This window comes from Hydra vulgaris, chromosome 14 (assembly GCF_038396675.1).
Source record: "Hydra vulgaris chromosome 14, alternate assembly HydraT2T_AEP".
NCBI lineage: Eukaryota > Metazoa > Cnidaria > Hydrozoa > Anthoathecata > Hydridae > Hydra > Hydra vulgaris.
The window spans coordinates 38,465,831-38,489,171 of NC_088933.1; the positions used below are offsets into that span (position 1 = coordinate 38,465,831).

Consider the following 23,341-nt stretch of genomic DNA (forward strand, 5'->3'; position numbering starts at 1 on the left):
TTTTATTCTCCACGTGCGTATAACTTTCTTCGGCCAATGTTATGTCTTCCTGCTGCCAGGTCAATATCACATTGGACATCATCTGTAAATTGTGATCCTGGTTTATTCCTTGATGTTTTTTCATATCTTGGTCATAAACAGAAAACAGATTAATCAAAAACAGTATAACTTATGACAATAGTTCAGGTCACTATATTGGTTTTTGTGATTTTGGTAAAGATATTTCTGTATGTGAACCTGATACTCCAGCTACAGAGGCATTAATTTTCATGTTAGTTGGTTTGCGAGGACATTGGAAAACACCCATTGGTTATGTTTTATCAAATAAAGTTAAAGCAAGTGATTTAACATGTTTTATTAAAAATATTTTAGATGTGGCTTTGACATATGAACTTTGAATCAAAAATTTTACATTTGATGGTACTAGTACAAATTTAAATTCCGTTGTCCCATTTGGATGTAAGTTTGGCAAAGTCATAGACGATATAGTTAGTACTTTTTCATATAACAATGAACTGCTCCACATTTTCCTAGACCCATGCCATATGCTTAAATTAGCTAGAAATTCTCTAAATGATTTGGGTGTTTTTATTGATGATGAGGGCCACTATATTAAATGGAGTTATATAAAAGCTTTGTTTGAGTTACAAGAGCTTGAAGGTTTGAAATTTGCAAACAAACTTTCAAGAAAACATATTGAATTTCATCGCCACAAAATGAATGTCAAAATAGCTGGCCAAACCCTTAGCAGCTTTGTTGCTGATGCAATTGAATTTTTAATGGTATCACAGCATCCATCTTTCTTAGGAGCAAATAGTACAATCCGTTTTATAAGAGTTATTGATAAATTATTTGACATGCTCAATTCCAGAAATCCAAATGGTAAAGACTTTAAGAAACCTCTATATCTTAATAATCAGCTTTATTGGAAAGATTTTTTAAACAATACAATTACTTATCTGAGCAAGTTGACTGATATTAATAGCATTCCATTGCTTTTACATCGAAGAAAGATATTTGTTTTAGGTTTAATTGTAGATGCTAAAAGCACTCTAAAAGTATCCACCGATCTGTTAACGTTTCATGAGAAACCATTTGAGTATGTTCTAACTTACAAATATTCCCAAGATCATCTTGAACTACTATTTGCTTGCATTCGTGGAAAAAATGGTTACAACAACAATCCTGATGTAGTGCAGTTAAAGTCGTCATTAAAACGGATTCTTCTGCGAAACTCCATAGTTGGATCGAGTCATGCTAACTGCCTGATGTTTGAGCCATATATGCTAATGGCTCTATTTTTTCTCTTAGTTGGAAAAAAAGGTTGTGTTCTGTTGATAATTTTGACCAAGAGGATATTGACTTTGAAGAAATTTTTTTGTACTGCGATGAATTTCAAATGTCTAGCTACAAAGAAGCAATATTGGGATATATCTCTGGTTTTATAGTCAGAAAGTTAATAAATACTAGTTCATGTAATGTTTGAGCTCAATCATTAACTGATATTTTATCATACGAACATTCCTATGCGAAATCTCATTCTTCACTAAATAATGTGAAAGATCGTGGTGGTTTGTTTTTGCCATCAAGGGATGTTGTTTCTGTTGTCGAGTCGTGTGAGAAAGTATTTAATTTCTTTATTAGTGGTAAAGATTTTTAAAATCCAAAAATAACCTCAGATAAAAATATAAAGCATAAGATGATCCATTGTGTTAACAAATTAATTATTAAAAAAAAAGTCTTTAAAGGACTTGATAGTCACGACTTAGAATTGTGGACTGAGAATGAAGGTTTGCATTCCAGCCAGCTTGTTAGAAAGATATGTGAATATTACTTTAGAATTCGAATGTTCAGATATGCCCAGGATTATACCACTAAAGTTCTAAGAAAGTCGTCAATTGGTTTAAAACAACAAACTAACAAATTAATATTGTTCAAGGGTTTATGAATATTTCATTTTTAAAATATTTCATTGTATAAAATATTTCATTGTATAAAACTTTTATTAAAATAATAAAATATATTATACGATGTTTTAGTTTGATGTTCTAAATGCAAATATGTTTTTAAATATATATTTTTGTGGCTATAAAAATAACAGTTTGTTTTAGTTTGTTATAACAAACTAAACATGCTAACAATATCATGCCCAATCTTTGACCAAAAAATATGTATGTATTGACTGTATGCTCATTAAATTGATCGTCTGTGATTCTAATCATCTTTAATTCCAAGAGTAAGGACGTTAAAATTGCCAATATCTTTTCATATGAATGTGATTGCTAAAAGCTTTTAGCCCGATATAATAATGGCTTCCAACGCATTAAATTGGCTTCACTAAAAACGGCGAAGTTAGATATCTAGTTATTTATTTATATCATTGCCTCTAACTCACTCCTTCGGAAGAATAAATTTATTAATTAATTTTTTTTTTTTTTTTTTTTTTTTTTTGAAAATTTTATAAAATTTTTTTGTTAATTTTTGTAGTTAATTTTTTGTAGTTAATTTTTAATGTTATACCTTTGTTTTTTATATTTCTTAGTTTAAAGCTGATGGATAATATATATATATATATATATATATATATATATATATATATATATATATATATATATATATATATATATATATATATATATTATGTTTTTTTTTTTTTTATTTATAAATTTTATATTTTATTTTATTATTATTATTTTTTTTTATATATATATATATATTTTATGTTTTTTTTTTTTTTATTTATAAATTTTATATTTTATTTTATTATTATTTTTTTTTTTTATTAAATGTGTTTTTATTTTTTGATATAATATTTATAGTTTTAATTTTTGGAGTCTTACTTTTGTTTTTTGTATTAAATTTAAGTCCAGTCGTTATGATTGTACGAAGAGTTATTTTTGGTTTATGTATTGCTTTTAGTATAATCCCATGGTTGTCCGACGGGCAATTTATTTGCTTTGTTTCTTTTTATTTTTCTTTCGAATTTTCTCTGATCATATTCTGCTTTTTTGTATGCCTTAAATATTAATAGTTCATCTTCCGAGCATTTTGTTTTATCAAAGCCGTAGAATAAATTTAAGTTGTAAACATGTCTCCCATTATAATCTAAGCGAAGATATTCTGGGGGAAGTTCGATTTGTTTTTCTAGTTCTTCTATGTTTACTTCATTTATGACGTTGTCGTTATGAGGTTCGATTTTGCTTGCAATATTATTATTGTTAAAACTTTGACTTTCTTCCATGTGATTTTCTGTTTCTTGTGTTTGAGAATTTGTTTCAGGTGATTGTGGTATTTGTTCGGGTGTCTTTTCTTTTGTTTTATTTAAGTTATTTGTATCGTTGTTTAAAATTTGGTTTTCGACAGAGTTTTGGCGTATCACCATAGGAGCTTCTGATTCTTGTGGTTTAGAAAATTTAATTGTTGGTTCAGGTATTTCTTCCGATGTTTCTGTTCCATTAATTTCCGTTACTTTTTTTCTAGGTTCTTCGGTCACATCTATAAAGTTTTCTTTTGTTATCTTCTTTGTTTTGTCCGGTACAGATTATCCTGATGTTATATCCGCATAGTTTTAAAGATCTTGGTATTGGTTTATTTAATTGATTCATCATAGCAACTAGAATTCCTGTATAGTAGGATGTTCCGTTTTTGGGCGTTTTGCGATATACTGCTCTTGTGTGTATATGTTTCCCATATCCGAGTTGCTCAAGAGCCACCCCGACAGGTAAATATTTTTTTTCGAGAGGCAAACCGATTACCGATACTGCAACTCGTTCGCATAAGTTTCTAGTTGGGGTAGAATTATAAAAATAGTGGGTTACACCATTAATTAAAAGTCCATTTTCAAGGATCAACGATTTCGACTTGTCAGTTTTGTTTTCTGTTATTTCACACAAAAGGGTTCTTTTCAATGTGCTAAATTCATTAGACAGTATTGAGTTAGAATTAGTTGCTGTAGCTTCAGCATAGCTTTTATTGGAGACATTGAAGTCTATTTCGGTTTTCGATCTTTCCATATTAAAATTATATTATAGCGTGGTCAGGGTTTGACGACTTGGTGTTTTCCTTCAACGCTCGTATCTTACACATACTCAATCTTCTCTACTCATATGTTGTTTTTAAAACAACTAAATGCCCGTACAAACTAAAGTTGCCTTACAGCAACCCGGTGTAGGGGAAGGGTAAAAACACTCGAGACACACGAACTACTCAACGATTGCCTTACAGGCAACTTTAAAAAAACCCTACAAACTAAAGTTGCTTTACAGGCAACCCGTTGCAGGAAAACGGAAAGAAAAAACACAGGGACTAAAAAGTTTCAGTATGTGTTTTTTTCCGTTTACTTACTTTTTCCATTACTTACTTTACTGCATTTTAAAATGACTTAAAAAATCTCGTGGTTTTAGTAATGGTTTCACATTCGTTAGGGGTCGTCCATAAAGTACGTACGCTCATAGAGGGGAGGGAAGAGGTCTTCAAAAAGCGTACGAAAGCGTATGGGAGGGGGGGGGAGGGTTCAATTTAAAAGTACGTACTTCGATTTTCTAATTTATCACAATTAACCAGCTAATCAATAGAAAAGTTACATTCTGACTAAAGATTCTAGTTTGCCAACATAAAAAGATGTATGGTATATGGAGTAGAGGGTATAGTTTTTTTCTATGCACACACATGTATGGGCGCCCTCAGAATTTTTTGATGTTCCAGAGAGGACACTTTCACACATCGTGCAAACTCCTAACTTAAGTTTGTTTATACCTATGCCAAATGAGGAGGCCTTGCAAAATATCGGGATGGCAGAGGCCTGTGAATAAAAAGCCTTAAAATGCCTCCCGACCCCCAAAATAAGAGGGATGTAAATTTTGCATGGTCATAACTTTTTTGTAATTTACAATATTTTTCTACAAAAATTAAAATCTGTCGATAAATTTAAATTTAGTTTTAGATGTTAAAGTTAAAAATTTTGCTACATATTTCCCTCACGTTTGGGCAGGGAAGGGGGGAGGCAAACGCTTTAGGGCTTATTGTTCATAGGCCCCCTCCGCCTCCGCCATCCAAATTTTTTGCAAGGCCACCTCATTTGGCATATTACCAAACTTAAGTTTGCACGATGTGTGAAAGTCTTCTATCTGGAACATCTAAAAATCCTGAGGGGGCCCATGCACACATGCCACCCCTTATATACTGGCCCTGAGTAAGACCTGAGGGCCGTAATTGATGCGACGGAGTCACCCCCAAAAAAAACGTGTCAATGGCGTCTCAAAATCTTCCAAATTTGACCGCTAGGTTTTGCTAAAATTAAAAGCTTCTTTAATTAGCAAAAGGGCACAAAATTTGCTGTTGCCCCCTCCCACTGGGTTTTACCCTTTGTTTTCAATATTACTGATCTCACCTTAGATTCATTTTTTACTTACTAAAGAGGGGTGCCTGAAAAAAACGTCCACCTTAAGTATAGTTTATTTACATTTGATTCGTTATTAAAACAAAAAAAAGTTTGACATGGATTTCACCAGGAATCGGACCTGGATCTCCGATGACTATAGTAGTAAATTTAACGGAATCAAAACCTTATTCTTGACACGTGTTATTCTTAGTGTTTTCGGGGGTTTTAAACACGCAACGGAAACCACTAGTAACTTTTTACGGAGTTGTGCCTGCTGGGATATATATTTTAATTAGCTTAACAAAAGCTTGTTCTCAGCAAAACAAACAAAAAAACAAACAATTTCCTTCTAATAGAATGCTGATAACAATTCGAAAAAAATGTTGATAATAACATTATTCGATTTGACAATCGAATTGTGATGTGTAAAAACTTCACGTGTATTACAATAAATACTTCATTTTTTGCAATAAGAAAATGTAAGGTTTTTTTGTTAAGAAAATGTAAGGTTTTTGCAGATTTTAAGTTTATCTCAAGAAAATAAATGCTTTAGAAATAAAGTCATTCTAAATATTTTATAATAGGTTTCTTATAAAAAAATTTTTTTTTTTAATTATTGGGGGGCCTAGGCCCCCTTGGTCCCCCGGGTGGTTACGGCTCTGTGTATGTATGTATGTATGTATGTATGTATGTATGTATGTATGTATGTATGTATGTATGTATGTATGTATGTATGTATGTATGTATGTATGTATGTATGTATGTATGTATGTATGTATGTATGTATGTATGTATGTATGTATGTATGTATGTATGTATGTATGTATGTATGTGTTAATGTAGGTATGTATGTATGTATGGATGTATGTATGAATAAATAGACATACATACATACATGCATACATATATACATTCATACATACATACATACATACATACATACATACATACATACATACATACATACATACATACATACATACATACATACATACATACATACATACATACATACATACATACATACATACATACATACATACATACATACATACATACATACATACATACATACATACATACATACATACATACATACATACATACATACATACATACATACATACATACATACATACATACATACATACATACATACATACATACATACATACATACATACATACATACATACATACATACATACGTACATATTAGCCGCAATACAAACAAAAACGAAACAAACTGTTACAAAAAAGTAAAATTATAAAATATAAGTAAACATGCAAGAAAATTCCTTAACTTCAATTAAGACCTATATTTCTATAAATAATTTAATTCAAAAACCACATAACTCATGTTTGTATAAGTAACGATCTACTAATTACCATTATATCTAATATCAAAATTATTAATTACCTCAATATGAAATTAAATCTAAATAAAAAAAACTCTAATCACTCTCTAAGCAAAATTAAAGCAATCCCTTGCAACATTGAACAGAAATTATCTTTCATATCATTAAATGAAACTGCTTTCAAAAAGGTTACTACATTATAAGAAATCTAAAATATCGGTATATTACAAAAAAGGAATATAAAGAGAAGCTTGCCGACCAACCATAATTAATTCCGGAACAAAAAAACATCGTAAACGTAATATAATTTGCCATAACCCTCTGTACAGCATAAACGTCAAAACAAAAACTGGAAATCGTTTTCTAGCTTTAATTGACTTACATTTTCCGGCCGGCCACAAACAGCTTTAAATTTTCAATCGACATTTTATCAAGATTAGCTACACGCCTAACCAAAAGTCCATCATAAATTTGGATAAATGCAAAATTTTAGACAACTAAAATCAAATAAAAACCAAGCAATGTTACTACCTAGATAAAGTATTTTGTCAATTAAATAGTTACTATTTGTTCAACATTATTGTCTATGAAATAACTGTAGGTTCCAGTGATCACGTATATAGCGATAAAGTGCATTTTGGAATTATTTTAACACCATTCAAATTAAGATACGCTAACTATCTGAAATCTTTTGCATCAATAAAGTATAGAAATGACAAAAAACTCTTTAAAGTAATAAGGGACATAAAATAACGAAACATAAAGTCTATTTTAAAATAAGAAGTTATCAAACGTTGCAAATACTAAAATTTAACAACAAAAATGTGCCACCTTTGTCTCTACGAAAATTATGAAACTTTATCGCATAATGGTAAAAACCTACAAAATAAAAAAAATTAAAAACGAAATTTTATCTTATTGTTTATATTTGGAAAAATTTCGGAATCTTTTTATATTTTTCGTCAACTTTCAGCAAATAAATATTGATGTAGACATATGAAAGTTTATTTAAAATTTACCTCTAGTACTAAAATTAATTTATAAAGTCATTTTTATGCTTCCGAAAGTTACGGTTTTTTTATTGTCGCATGATAAAAAAAAAGTATCATTGTATAATGTTATTTTAACCATGAATTTATTCTCATAATCGGAAATAATTTAGCTTGAAAATAAAGCTATCATGTTCAAACTGTTGTAGGTCAGATTTTATACTTTATAAAATTTAAATATTTTTAAAAAATAGTGAAAGGATTTTTGCAATTTGTATGTAATTTGATGTAACCTAAATTAACAAAAACATGATAAATTTTAGTTTTTTCTTAAATTTAGTTTAAAAACCTAAGTTTTTTAATAATATATAAGAAAGAATGTTAAATGTTACGTTTTTACTTTTAAAGTTTTGAATAACGATGCTTATTTAAAACCAGAGATGAGGATGGTCTCGAGACGCCTCGAGACTCATATTTAACTGTCTTGTTCTAGGTATCGGTCTAGAAGCCTAAAGTCTTGGTCTTAGTCTTGGTCTTGAAAGCCTAGAGTAATGGTCTTGGTCTTGGTCTCGGATCTCTACTGTCTTTTACTTTCTTGATTCTTACGAAAAATATCAACTCAATGAATGGATTAGTTATTAATAACAATAAACATGAGCGAGACTAGGTTTTTTCAAACCGAGACGAGACCGAGACGAGAAGTTAGTACTTCTCGTGAGACCGAGAACAAGACGAGAAGTTTAACAATTTTTGAAAACAAATTTATTAAAATCAAAGTAAAAAAAAATAAAATGTAAAAATGGTTTTTACAAATAGACACAAATGACATTTATCAAATGTAAACAACTTTTTCAAATATTAATTCAGAATTTTTTTGCCAAACTTTTCCAACAAGACAATTTTTTCTCTGATTAAGATGATTTGTTTTACTTTTTCTGGGTGTAAATTGTGTCTGGATTATCGGACGACATTTCCACCTGAGCTAAAAACTCTCTCTGATTTAGTTGAACTTGCTGGAATAGCTAAAATTTGTCTAGCTAATTAAGAGAGTTCTGGCAATGTATTTGAATGCAATTTCCACCAATCAAGAATCGGAAAATCTTTTTTGGCATCAGGGAAATGTTCATATTGGCACATTTCACTCAAAATAGGATTCAGTTCAGATGTTGGCTCTTCTGTTTCAAGTCTGACGTTTAACTTGAGCTTCAGTTTTGAATTAGGGGACAAATCTGCTGAAAGGGCTCTGGCAACAGGTTGGCACTCAACATTATCCTTAACCTGCGAGGCTAACCATTCTTTTGTTGTTTGAAATTTTTTGAAGAGCTTCAAGTGAAGTCCCTTTAAAGCAGGATTTAAGTAGTTTGCTGCAGCACTCAAAGTTTCCAGTGTGACAAAGAGGAAATCTTTTCTCAATGCAGCTTTTCAAGTTTTTTGCATTCAAGACACCGTAGCCATTTTTTCCATCCGTCTCAATAAATTGATCAATTTTGTCATGGATTAAATAAATAGAATCGGCGACAGTGTTCGTTTCTGTAGCTTCATTAAGTGGTGCCAAAATTTCTACTTCTCCCTCGATTGATTTCCACTGTGATGCATTGATGGTCTTTGAAGAAAAAATATCTTCATTTGCACATAAACTGATAATTGCACTCTTTAGATGTAGGACAGAAGCCATGCAATCCAATTCACTATTCCATCTTGTGTCAACAGATTGGCGTAACTGTATAAAATTGATTTCTTGAGCGTCTGAATCTGATTCAAGCAACTCAGCTGCACTCAGTTGACTGGTGAGTTAAAGAAGTCAAATCTTTGCATGTTTGCAACGCATCATCCATTCCAGCAGTCATTCCAAATGAGTCTCGAACTGCACATTGCAAAATATGATTGTTGCACAAGTATTGGTCAAGGCGCTTTGACAATTTGACTGCAAGTTTCATATTTCTTGCCTGGTCGTTCACGCAGTACATTGGCAAATCAGCAGGCAATCAATTTAGTTCTTCTTAGAAAGAATCCAGCTTTCCTTCAATTAAGATACCTGTGTGTCTGCCTGGGAACTGTTGGACATGGGGTGTCCAGTGATGTAGTCTCCAATTTTCGTCAATAGCATGAAAAGTCCAAGAGATGTAGCTGTCCTGAGCTCTAGAAGTCCAAAGGTCAGAAGTAAATGCAGCACTTTTTAGATTTGGCGTAATCTCCGTTATTATGCTCTTCATTCCAGCTTGAACTTCTCTTGACCAAATTGAAAGCTTTTTGAATATGTTGTTCTGTGATGAAGGCTCAGTTTAGGGTTTGCAATGTCAAACAATTTCTTGAAACTTCTTCCTTTGACTGCTGAAAAGGATGCCAGATCAGTGCAAAAGTAATCCAGCATTGCAGAGTCAAACTATTTTTGAATGGAATTGTCTTTGTCATATTTGGACTTTGTTTCAAGCATTTTGACCATGGATCATTGTTTCTTTTTAGGAGGAGGAAGAAGAGAGTCGTGAGTTTTTTCAGAATACTCAAGGTAATCTTGGCTGTGTTTTTTTTCGAGGTGACGATGAAGTCCGCTTGTGTTTCCATCTTTTGTTTTCAAAGACTTTTTGCACGCCTTGCATTCAGCACCGTCACTTATTTTTTGAAAATATCTCCAGATTTTGTTTTTTCTTGGTGACATTTTTGATCGTTGAAATGAGGCAAGAATATTTCTTTTCAATTTGAACAATATGTGTCAAGTTGAATTCCACTGGTAAACTAATGAATTTAAGTCAAAAGTGCACCATTTTATACAAAAAGTTTTTGTATTTAAAATCTAATTAAATATATTTAAAATCTAATTAAAATTTTTTAATTAGATTTAGAGTCAAAATATTAATTAATTAAAAAACAAATTATTAAGCATTTTGTAAATTATAATAATTTTTAATTTGGAAAATAGTTTAATATTTAAGTCTCGTTCTACTTCTCGCGAGAATTTTCTATTTCTCGTTTCTCACGAGAAGTCCCATTTCTCACAAGAAACGAGAACGAGACGAGATCTCGCTCGTGGTTAAATAACAAACCGTAGATCGCCGCAACTTCCCGCTCTCAATGAGAAATCGTCGCGTTGGTTTGACACGGTTCTAACTGAAATTTTTTATGTTAAAAGAATTTAAAAAATTTTTTTTATTAATTTTTTTATTTTTTTTTTAATGTTTAATTGAAATTATTCATATTATCATTTTTTTATTAATTTATTTAATTTTTAATTTAATATTTTTGAGATGTTTAAAATTGGATAAATGAATAAAAAATAAGTATATAAATATATTTATTTAGACAATAAAAAAAAAGAAAAAAAGTTTTATTTGCTAATCTCCTAATAGTCTTGATTCCGGTCTTGTAAAAACTTTCAAAGTCTTGGTCTTGGTCTTAGGTTAATTTTTTGATGTCTTGGTCTTGGTCTTGAAGCATTCAGTCTTGAGCCCAAAACCCAAATCTTAGTCTTGGTCTTGGCCTTTACTGTCTTGACTTCATCTCTGGTTATAGCATATTTTTATTTTAAATTTGTGTAACGTAAGTTAAAACCAGATGCATTTACTAATCATTTGTTAACAAAATGAACTACATCATTAAAAAATTCTTATTTCGTCGCGTTGGTTTGGCAAGGTTTTATCTGAAACTTTATATTTTAGGAGAATTTAGAAAAAAAATCTTTAATTTTTTTTTAATATTAACTATAATTATATATGTAATTGTTTTTTTATTTGTTTATGTATTCCTATTTTGCTTGGTATTTAAATATACATAAATAAATAAAAATAAAAAAAGATTTATTTGCTAATTTCCTAATATAAAAAAATCAGTTAGAACCGTTTTTATTTTTGTTTAAGTAAAACAAATCGTTTGTAAACGCAATTAAGAGGGGTCATCCATGAAGCACGTCACCCTATATGTGTCAATTCATAACCCCTTCCTAAACGATCACATTTACCTGAACCCCCTCTCCCTCCTAAACTGAGGTAGCAGTTTTTACCTCAAAAATATTATAAAAGATTTAAATGTAAATACTTTGCAGCATTTTAAAAACTCAACCTAATGGTAATATTCAAACCTAACGGTAATATTCGCTCGGTAAAGTAAGTGATGTAGCCGGTCACCTCTGATAAATTTTTATATATTTATTAAATTGGTATAAAATTCCCAACATCTTGTGAAAGTTTCTAATACAAACCGTTTTACTGATTCGCAGGTATCTGACCTAAAAGTTAAAGCAATTTTTTTACATTTTTTCCCGTGTAACGTAAGTTAATTGGCATTTTTAGTAATAAGTTCACCCTCTTTAGGCCAGACTCAAAAATGTTTAGTTTATTTTATTCTTTAGACTAACAGTTTTCATACAAAACAGCTAAAAGGTTAAATAGGAAAATATTTGGCAACAACTTTATCAAATATATTTAAGCTTACAGTTTAAATAGACAAATATTTGATAAAGTTGTTGCTCGTGTAACGTTAGTTAAAAATGGAATTGCCCATATATACTCCTCAATTATTTAATGATATGGAACAATCTAAGACACACACACACACACACACACACACACACACACACACACACACACACACACACACACACACACACACACGTATTATTCATCATGTTTATTTTCATAATACTTATTGTCTTAACTTTTTTTAGGTGCTTGGTCCTCTTGGGGCAATTGGTCTGTTTGTAGTGCTGCATACGGTTTTGGATTAATAAACCGTTCAAGAGATTGCAATATGTCATATAATGCTTTACCATGGTGTTCTGGTAACAAAAATGAAGTAAAAGACTGCTTTGTAAATATAACAAATGCAGGTAAATAAATACAGTTTTATGAAAAAATTGTCTTCTTAAATAAATTAACCTAAAGAAAACTTTTTTCTTTAGGTTATTTTATTTAAAAAGAAAAATTCTCTTTTTAAATAAATTAACCTAAAGAAAACTCCGTTCTCTTTAGGTAAATAAGCAGCTCGAAACACAATACTTACTCCCCATCTATCTAGAACACTCCTCATTTATCCAGTCTTAAACATTGCCTCATGATCTCCTTTTGTTTTAGATCCGCGTTCACAAAAGATAAAAAAAAAGTGGAATACTGTCAAAGAATCTTAAAAACTTCCACATTAAACCCATATATACCTCCCACATTACTGCGTCTAGCTCTGCCACGTTTATATGAACGTCTGAATTTTATTTTTGCTGCAGTTAAATTTTCTTCATTAGTATTAACAATTTGAGCAATAGGGTATATCGCTAAGGAACTTGCATCAGCCTATATATTTCCCTTATTGCTATGCAGAGCCTTATCACTACAAGCTGGTTCTCAAATTTTAACCTTAGCACAGACTTCATATTCTCATAACAAACTTTTTAATTCTAACTTTTTGTTAAACTAACAACCTGTTCAAAAGACATCAAAAAACTCGTAATAATCATTCCCTGGTAAATAACTCACCAATATTGAAAATATCGATGTATTATTTCGTTATATGATAAACTTCACAAAAAGAAAACACTCCTCTTCTAGTTAACTTTTTCTGGAATTTTTGAATGGATTTTTTTGGATGGATTTTTTTGGATGGATTTTTTTGGATGGATTTTTTTGGATGGATTTTTATGGATGGATTTTTTTGGATGGATGGATTTGAAATGGATTTTTACTCTTCTAGTTAATTTTTTCTTCTACTTGATTTTCTCTAGCTCACATCAGTTCATCACTAACTTTGCAAACACATAATCCAAATGCTATTCAAAATGTTTCTTGAAATAATCAAGATTCATTATATTCTCGTCAATTAAAATATCATCATAGACATTTCATAGAAATTCATAGACATTTGCGCATCATCAAATCCGAAACCAAGTTGTATTACACAATATCTTTTGTTGTCACGGTTTGTAACAGTCAAAGGTTTTCCTCAGTTTTCAACAGAACATAAGCCTTGCATCGTTCTATGCTGGTTTGTTTTCCATTCTTCTTCTCTTTGCTCAACTTATCAACTCACACATCTGCATCTCTTGTATACGCCTTAATGAAGTTGTTATCATGTGAACTAGAACAATTCCAAGTTACCAGTTGCTCTTGTGTTAAACTTATTGGTAATTGAATGAAAGAAGTTTTCTGTAAATCGTGAAGAGACTAATGCCACTTTGTATTTTAGCATAAATAGTATATTAGCATAGATATTAATTTGATAGATGTTAAGCGCAATTCTTTTATTTTAATAGAGGTTTAGCATGCGTATGTGTGTTTTTATTATTTATTATTCTATAAGCATGTTTCTACCGTCGATAAAGAAACATTAATTTTGTCTTGTGTGTGATTCCCCAAGCAATGTTAGCGTATGTAAGATGACTATGTATAAACAAAAAAAAAAGAATTTTCAAGTTTTTTTTTTTGATAAAAAGTCTAGCTTTAAAAAGTAAACCAAGATTTTTCGGGTATAACATGGAGGAAAGAATTGATCCCTGTGGAACATCACATTTTATTTTTAATAGCTTTGAATTAGAAATATCGTCGATTATGTTACAGTGTTAACCTATAATTGAAATAGTTGGTAAACCATTTAATACTTTTGTTTTTTATACCATATTTTTTCATATTTTCAAGCAGAACTTTATGATTGACCGTGTCGAAAGCTTTTGTATGATTAATAAAGACTCCCAATACAAACTTTATCAAAAGATGAGCTAATGTTGTTCATGAGGTCTATGATTACACGTTCCGTTGAATGACTCGTTAGAAAACCGTACTGATATTCACTTAAAACTTTGTTTTTTGTTTGATATTTTCAGAGTCTATTGTAGATTATTCGTTCCAGAAGCTTGGAGAATTTTGGAAAAATAGAGATAGGTATATAATTGGTTAGTGATGCCGTGTCTCCAGTTTTAAATATTGGTAAAATTTTCACTATTTTTAATTTTTGTGGGACAACTTCTATTTGAATTGATGAATTAAAGAAATTAAAAAGAGGATCTTTTATAAAGGGTAAGATATATATTGCTTCATTGCTGGAAATATCATTGATGTCTGGAGCTTTTTTTTTTCAATGATTTTTTTGTTTCTTTGAATTCCTCTAACTTAAGATCATCTTCAGGAAGTAAGCTAGTATGCTCAGAAAAAATAGTTGTTAAATGATTTGTTCAAATTGTTTATTTGTAATGCTTGGTTTAGGCCATATTTACAAAAAATTATTAAATTTTTTGGAGATTTTTCTTTATTTGTATACTCAAATCCATTGTCCTCGATTCTGGAAGTTTCTGATTTTAATTTAGTTTTACCAATAATTTTGTTCATAATGTCCCATGCTTTTTTTAATACTCCCACTATGTTTTTGTCATTGTTTGGAAAAATACAACTTTTAAGTTTGTTTTTTTAATTTTTTCAAAAAGATTTTTGTATATTTTATAGATTGTGAGATTTTTTTGAAAATTAAATACTTGTTGTATAACTTTTTTTTTCTTGGAGGATTTTTTTATTCCTTCTAAAATCCATATTTCAAGTATTTAATTTTTATTTCTTTTTCTGTAAGTGGAAATTGCTTACTGCATTGTTCAAGGAAAATATTTATAAATGTGTTATAGGCAGTATTTGTAAGCTCTTGGTTGCATTGAACATAAATAGTAGACCAACTTGTTTTCGATAAAGATTCTTTATCGAAAACAAAGAGAAGATTCGTTAATTTTAATTTTTTTTATGTCTTAATTTTTGCATTGTTTAATGAGATTGAGTATTGTGCAAGTGAAAAAAAAAATCGGAAAGTGATCTGATATGTCTGTTTTAAAAATTCCTGTTTTATGAGATGCATCTAGAAATGAGTCTGTTAGTATATTATCTATGGCAGTAATTGAAGTTGAAGTGAACCGTGTGGGTTTGTCTATTAACGAGAGTAAACTGTGCTAAAATAAAATATCAAAGAAGGTTTTTGTGTTGGCGTGTTCATTGTATTTTAAACAGTCTATGTTTAAGTCTCCTATGCAAAATAGTTTTTTTTTCACTTTTGGTTTTCATAAAAAGTTGATTCAAATAGTTAGAAAATTTAATAAAATTCCCATCAGGTGGTCTGTAACAAGTAGAATCTTTTTCTTTTTGTGAATATTTATTTCAGTTGTAAAAGCTTGACAGTTTGTATTAGAAAATGAAAAGTCGTTTCTAATCTTTTTTTTCTAAATCATTCCAAATAAACACAATAACTTCTTCTCGCCTCTTAAGTAAGGCATGCTATCGGAAAAATCTGCCCACCTTTTGCGGTGTGGTAAAGCTAGTTAACGGTCGTTTTTTGAAATTATTTTTTTGTGTATGGTAGTGTTTGTATAATAGAACATTTTGGCAGAAAAAAATAATTAAAAATATTATTTAGTTTCAAAATGTCAACCGAGCAAACTAAACAAAAATTTTTGATTGTGGAAAAACACTTAAAAAATCCAACTTTATCGAATAGAAAGTTGGCGAAATCATTAAAAATATCAAGAAGAACTGTAGATACTGTTCTTAAACGGTTTACAGAACAGAAAACTATTCAGAGAAAACAAGGAAGTGGTCGAAAAAAACGCACAGCAAATCCTAGAGCTCTCGAACGGTTCGACACTTCATTGGAAGAACATCCTGATTGGTCTGATAGATATCCAGCAAAAAAACTGAAGGTTTCCAATTTTTTTGTACACAAATGGCGACAGAGACTTGGATATCAAAGTTTTAAAGTAGTTAAAATGCCAAATCGAAACGATAAACAAAATTCAACCGCAAAGAGTCAAGCTCGAAAGTTGTATGACAACTTGTTAACAAAACATAATAGATGCATTTTGATGGATGACGAAACTTATGTTAAATTGGATTTTAAACAAATTTCTGGGCAGTGCTACTATGCTTTTAAAATAAGAGGAAATGTGAGTGGTAAATACAAGTATGTAATGACTGATAAATTTTCGAAAAAATTGATGATTTGGCAGGCACTTTGCTCTTGCGGCAAAAAATCGCCAATTCATGTTTGTTTGGGCACAATGAAATCTTCGGAATACGTGAAATGTTGTCTTTCTCGTATAAAACGACTAATTAAAGCTTATAGAAGTACTTCAGTATTATTTTGGCCTTATTTAGCCACAATACATTACTCAAAAGATGCTCAAAAGTTTTACGATGATAATGGAGTGATGTTGGTTCCAAAAAAGATGAATCCTCCAAACTGCCCCGAATTACGTCCTATTGAAAAATATTGGGCCATCATAAAAAAGAAATTGAAAGTAAGTTAAAAAACAGTAAAATCAGCTACAGATTTGAAGAAAAAATGGGATTACGCTGCTTAAACTTACAAAAATCACTCTGTCCAGAAATTTATGGGAGGCATCAAAAAGAAAGTCAGAATTTTCAGTAAAACTTAATTTTTTTTTGTTTTTTTCCTATTAATATGTAATCTTTACAGCCTTAATTTTTCAGAAATATATTGATTTAAATACATTTATGCTTTCTTGCATTCTTTTTTGATCAAGAAAGGTGGGCAGATTTTTCCGATAGCATGCCTTATTTTACTTTCAAAAGAAATCATTTTGTAGTTCGAAATATGAAAATTTGAATTTGTTTGTGAAAATTTGTAAATACATCATGTTTCCGTAAGGCTAATCATGCTGAATAAATAATTATATTCTAAAAGAAGGTTTTTTTATTTGTCAATATTTGTGTTAATACTTTTTATGTTTATGTGTATGAAAAGAAAATCTTTATTATGATTTATCATTCTTATCAATTCATATCAATTTTTTTTTTATTTTTCTTTTATTACAAAATAATAAATATTTACAATTTTTTCCTTTAAAATTACATTATCTCAGGTTTTATAGTTTTACATTATATCGTTTTTACAAATGTTCGTAAATATATACATTTTCTATTGTTTATTTATTTTATTATACATTTTTTGTATTTTTGATTTTTTATTTTTTTGTGTTTTTTGATTTTATTTTTTTGTGTTTTTTGGTTTTATATTTTTTTGTATTTTTTGTTTTTTATTTTTTTGCCGTTGTGCGAAAAGAAATCGAGAGTTTAGATTAGGTTAAAAAAAAGGAGAAATTCTAAAATAGATTAAAGAAAGATTAATAAGGTAAAAGAAGGGTTTATATCAAAACAAATTAAAAAGGATTACAGGACTTTTACATAAACATTACGTTACGAACACTATAGATAAAAACTTATGTGCTAAAATAATATTTCATACCTGGGGTAACATTGGTCACTTTTTGGCGTTTAAAAAAAAATATTTGTACGAAAAAGATTTTAAAAATGAATATAGAGGACTATAGCCAAGACCTATAATGTTGTGTTACCACAAGAAAAATAAATGTTGTTACCACAAGCAAAATAAATGTTATTACCACACAAAAAAAATGTTATTACCATAAAAAGAAACTGTAAAAAAATTAATAAGATTCTGAGATGTTTAAGAAAAACTGAGGAAACTGACCAAAGTTACGCCGGTTGACGGTATATGGCTGAATGATTGCCAAATGGTATGAAAGTCTCCTAAAAAAGCCATATTTTATTTAAATATTATATATATATATATATATATATACATATATATATATATATATATATATATATATATATATATATATATATATATATATATATATATATATATATATACTTTTTTTTTATTTATATATATATATATATATATATATATATATATTTATTATAAAATATGCTCTCAACTAAGTTGTTAACATCTTCTAAGTAAGAAGTCTAGTTACAAGGGTCTACTGAAATGTGTGATTAGCTTTTTTGTTATAATAATGTTCGATATGAGCCTTTTATTTAAAGGAAGCATCGCTTTGATTCTAGCAAAAGGAAAACTGAGAGATATGTGTGTGCGTGTGTATGTGTGTGTGTGTGTGTGTGTGTGTGTGTGTGTGTGTGTGTGTGTGTGTGTGTGTGTGTGTGTGTGTGTGTGTGTGTGTGTGTGTGGATATGTGTGTATAGGCATGTGTGTGTAGGCATGTGTGTAGGCATGTGTATACACACATACATCTCCTAAAATTTTATAGCACTAAATGTATAAGTACTTTTAAATATTTTAAAAGCCTTTTAACTTTATTCAAAATCATGTCAGTCATGTTTTGATAGCATATAGTCATTACCAGTTAACTTTAAAGTAAAATACCAGAGAGAGATGCATATTTTTTATAGGCAAAACTCTTAAGTATACTTTTTAGACATATCTCGAAAAACAAATAGTTTCACTATCTCAACCTTTTTTAAAAAATAAAGCATTACCAGGATTGTACACAAACAATTACAGCCTTATTTCATTTAGCATATAAAGTAAGTTACATCAACAAAGCCGGATAAGCGGTGACGTGAGTGACGCAATCGCGTCGGGTTTCGCGGAGACCTTTCCCAATAAGCACATGGACATCCATAGTACATCCAAGAATGTCCAAAATGGTCCGTTCGGACGTTCAAAATGGATGTCCTTGGACGTACCAAATGAAACGACTTTGGTCCGTCCATTTCGGACCTCTAAAGTACGTCCAAGAACGTCCAAAACAGTCCGTTCGGAGGTCCACAATAGACGCTATTGGACGTTCAAATTTTTTCCGTTCATTCATCGTTTAATTTTATTCAGCCTATTCTCACAGCGACTCCATTTCTAACAACTATAAAAAAGGGAGTCTTAATATAAGAAATATAGTATGCTTTTTCCCACAAGGCCTAAATTGAAAATACACGTATTTAGAAATTCAACACGTGTGGCATTAGGATGATAATAAGGTTATTGCATAAATAATAAAATGCCGGTATTGAAACAAGTTATTAGAAAAAAAATTTAAATAATCATATTTTTGACGGTATTAATATTTAAATACAATCTAGCGAAAACATTATTTTTTAGGCTTTTTTTAATATGTTGCCAATTGCACACTCGATGTTGCTTGTATCATAACCAATTTTGCCACCAACAATAGTATCTAAAGAAATAATATTTATTACAAAATTGTCTGTCAATCATAGAGCATGTTTTAGAAAACCAAAAATAACCAATTAAATTCAAAAGTAAAGTAAAAAAACTTTGCTTTTGACTTTGATTTCCAAAAAGTCAACAAACTAAAAAACATCAGCAATAAAAATTCATATTAAAATACTTGTTATTAGTTTTAGAAAGTCAAACATAAAAAAACTAAATTAAAATAATAATTATTTTATTTTAATTTGTTTTTTTATGTATGCAAATATATTTGCAAATAATGAATAGGAGAAAATGAGCAATGTACCACTGTTTCACGTTCTACTATTTACTGTTAACAAAAAAATTCAGTCTTATATAAAATCCAATAGCTAAAAACTCGCATTCAATAATCACTTTTTATGCATTTATAATAAGGAGTGCTCGTAAATTTACTTTTTTCTTTCCTTCCATCCTCGCTAAATATTGCCTGTATTCCATGATAGTATTCATAACATTTTAAACTGTTTTACGTGAAGTCGCTCATTCCACACCTCTCATTTAAGTTACCTTAAAAATTATTAAAATAAGTTAAAAGCACGATTAAATATTGAATTAATCAGCTTTTATTTTACAAGTCTTTTCAAGTACTAATATATATATATATATATATATATATATATATATATATATATATATATATATATATATATATATAAATATATATATATATAAACTTTTAGCTTTTAACTAAACACTTAACTTAAACACCAACCCTGACAAACAAGGCCGATGTGGTTAGATATAAGTTGAGCACGGTACTTTAAGGGACGTGGTGGGTATCAAACATGGATTTTCTTGTTTAAAAAGCAAGCGCGTTACAACACCACAACTATTACTATTATATATTAAATATTTTGTCTATTTGATTACCGTTTATAATCCATATTTGTAAACTAAAATTTATAATCTAAATAAAAAGACATTATTATACAGCAATATTGTTCAACCATAAATAGTTATAGATATTGAATAAGTTGAAAAATTGACAAATTTCAAACTATGTTTTTTTAACTTAATATTTTATATTTAACCATTTTGAAAATATTTTATATTCACGCATGCGTAAAAGTAGCATACAGAGACGAGAAACCTCCTTTAGACAATGATATATTATATTTATATAATATGTGATTGTCTTTAGAATGCGGACATCTAATGGACGTCCGAGGACGTTCCATTTTGGACTTGGACGTTTTTCGACGCCGAAAACGTCCAAGCCAAAAATGATATGTCTTTGGGCGTCCAAAGACGTACCATTTTGGACTTGGACAAACGGACCTAAAGTGTGCCCATTGGGTTAGAATGCTAGTAAAAGAATAGAAAAGACAAATAAGTTGCTTTTAATTCAGTTTTGGAGCCACTTTATTTTTGAATACTTTAGTATTAAAATTATATGAATTTTTTTTTTACAAATTCTCAAACCATTAGTCGACTATTCTCAAAACATTAATTACGCAAGAATTTAGAGTATTTATTGATATGTTGTAATATTTTCTACTCAAAACACGTGTTCAAAAAACGAGTAAATTTTCTATATTAAATAACTATAAAAATATATAATTGAAGCAATGCAACAGCATTATACTATTAAAAACTACAACAGCATTATACTATTAAAAACTACAACAGCATTATACTATTAAAAACTACAACAGCATTATACTATTAAAAACTACAACAGCATTTTACTATTAAAAACTATAACAGCATTATACTATTAAAAACTACAACAGCATTATACTATTAAAAACTACAACAGCATTATACTATTAAAAACTATAACAGCATTATACTATTAAAAACTACAACACCATTATACTATTAAAAACTACAACAGCATTATACTATTAAAAACTACAACAGCATTATACTATTAAAAACTTTAGTTGATCTTTTTCGTTCGAAAAATAGATAGAAACGAATCAAAATATAAGGTTTTGACAAATTTGTTAATCAAAAATTTATTTCACAAATCTTGTTTGTCAACTTTAAATTAATCTAGCCAGTCAATCAATAGAGTGTATATGATTTTCTAAAAGTGCATTTTATAACTTTAGGTATTTTTTACTGTGTTGACTAGATGTGGAAACCAACAAACGAGATAGAGATATTAGAAGAAAATGTAGTTGTACAAAAAGAAAATCAACTGCAAAAAGAAAAAGTTAAAGTGAATACTTATAATTAAGCAATGCTGCCATATAACGAAATGAAAAAAAAGAAAAAGATCCAAAAGAAAATAATGGAAAAAATCCAGAAAAAATAAATAAAAAGATTATAATAAAGATCAAGAAGAAAATAATGAAAACAAAAATAACGAAAAATGGAAAAGTTATAAAAGAAATTTACAAATAAAAATAAAACTAATGACAAAAATGAAGAAGAAAATAACTGCAAAAGATAATAAACAAAATACCCAAATAGATTAATCTTAAACTAAGCATTACAGTGGAAACAATACAACCCAATACGACTGAGAGTAAAGAAAAATATTTTAATAAAGAACGAGTATAACAGATGGTCCTGCTGCTTGGTCTGAGATAATAAATCAATAGATAAGAGACTATTTAGTTAAGAAAACAACCATCAAAACCTTATTTACATCATTTTTCCTGTCAAGACATTTTTCAAAAGGGCATTTGAAAAGTAGGCTTACAAATGGAGAAATAATTATTTGTCCACCGATAATATACATTGAGTCAAAGGATAGAATATTTTGTTTTTATTGTCATTAATTTAGTGTTTCAACTGGTACATTTTCTACTTCTTGATTTTATAACTGATCAAATGTACACAGATGACTACCACTACATGAAAATTCGACAGATTATTTAATAGCTATGTTTAAATGTTCAGATCTTTACAAAAGACTACCTGCTGAGCAAACAATCAATAAAGTGCAGCAAAAGCTGCTCAACCAAAAAAAAACTCGTTTGTATAAAACTTTGAAAAGTCTATTTTCTATGGTTTAGTTTTCATCTGAAAGCAATAATGCATTTGGAGGATCTGTTGGAAAATTAGGTGATGCAAGAAATGGAAATGTTATAGGTATTTTAAAAAATTGATCCAAAAATGCAAGACCGTCTACATAAAATTTCCAGTATAACAACTAATGAACATTGTCTAAGTAAAATAATCCAAAATGAAATTACAAACGTGATAAGCAATAAAATTCAAGATAAAATTATGGAGCGAGTAAAATATAGAAAGTATTTTTCTGTGATTCTTGACTCTATTCCAGACATCAGTCATACAGAACCAATGTGTCTTACCCTAAGAAATATTTCTATATGTTATGAACAGTTTTTTAAATTTAAACATTAGAGAGCGGTACAGGGGAAAATCTATACTATTTGTTGAAGCAAGAAATTAAATCTTTAGGCCTGAACATAAATGACATCCAAGGGCAAGACTATGATATGGTTCTAACATAAAGGAAAATATTTCAGGGGTGCATGCTAGAATGCAAATGGAAAATTTGAGAGCATTTGTTACACCATTTATAAGTCAAAACTACTATCTCCTATAGGGAGATAATAGTTTTGACATATAGTCAAAATTTGCCCTAAAGCTTTAACAACTTTTGGTATTCTTCAACCCCTGTATGTTTTA

General features: G+C 29.4%; 1 protein-coding gene across 3 annotated transcripts in view; it reads left to right on the plus strand.

The window, feature by feature from the left end:
* Nucleotides 1–23,341, plus strand: part of LOC105850306 (uncharacterized) — a 110,571-nt gene that overhangs the window by 42,092 nt on the left and 45,138 nt on the right. For all 3 annotated transcript variants that reach the window (XM_065817391.1, XM_065817390.1, XM_065817392.1), the window contains one exon: nt 12,384–12,545. In XM_065817391.1, the coding sequence (XP_065673463.1) occupies nt 12,384–12,545 (162 nt within the window). The remainder of the gene's footprint in view (nt 1–12,383; nt 12,546–23,341) is intronic.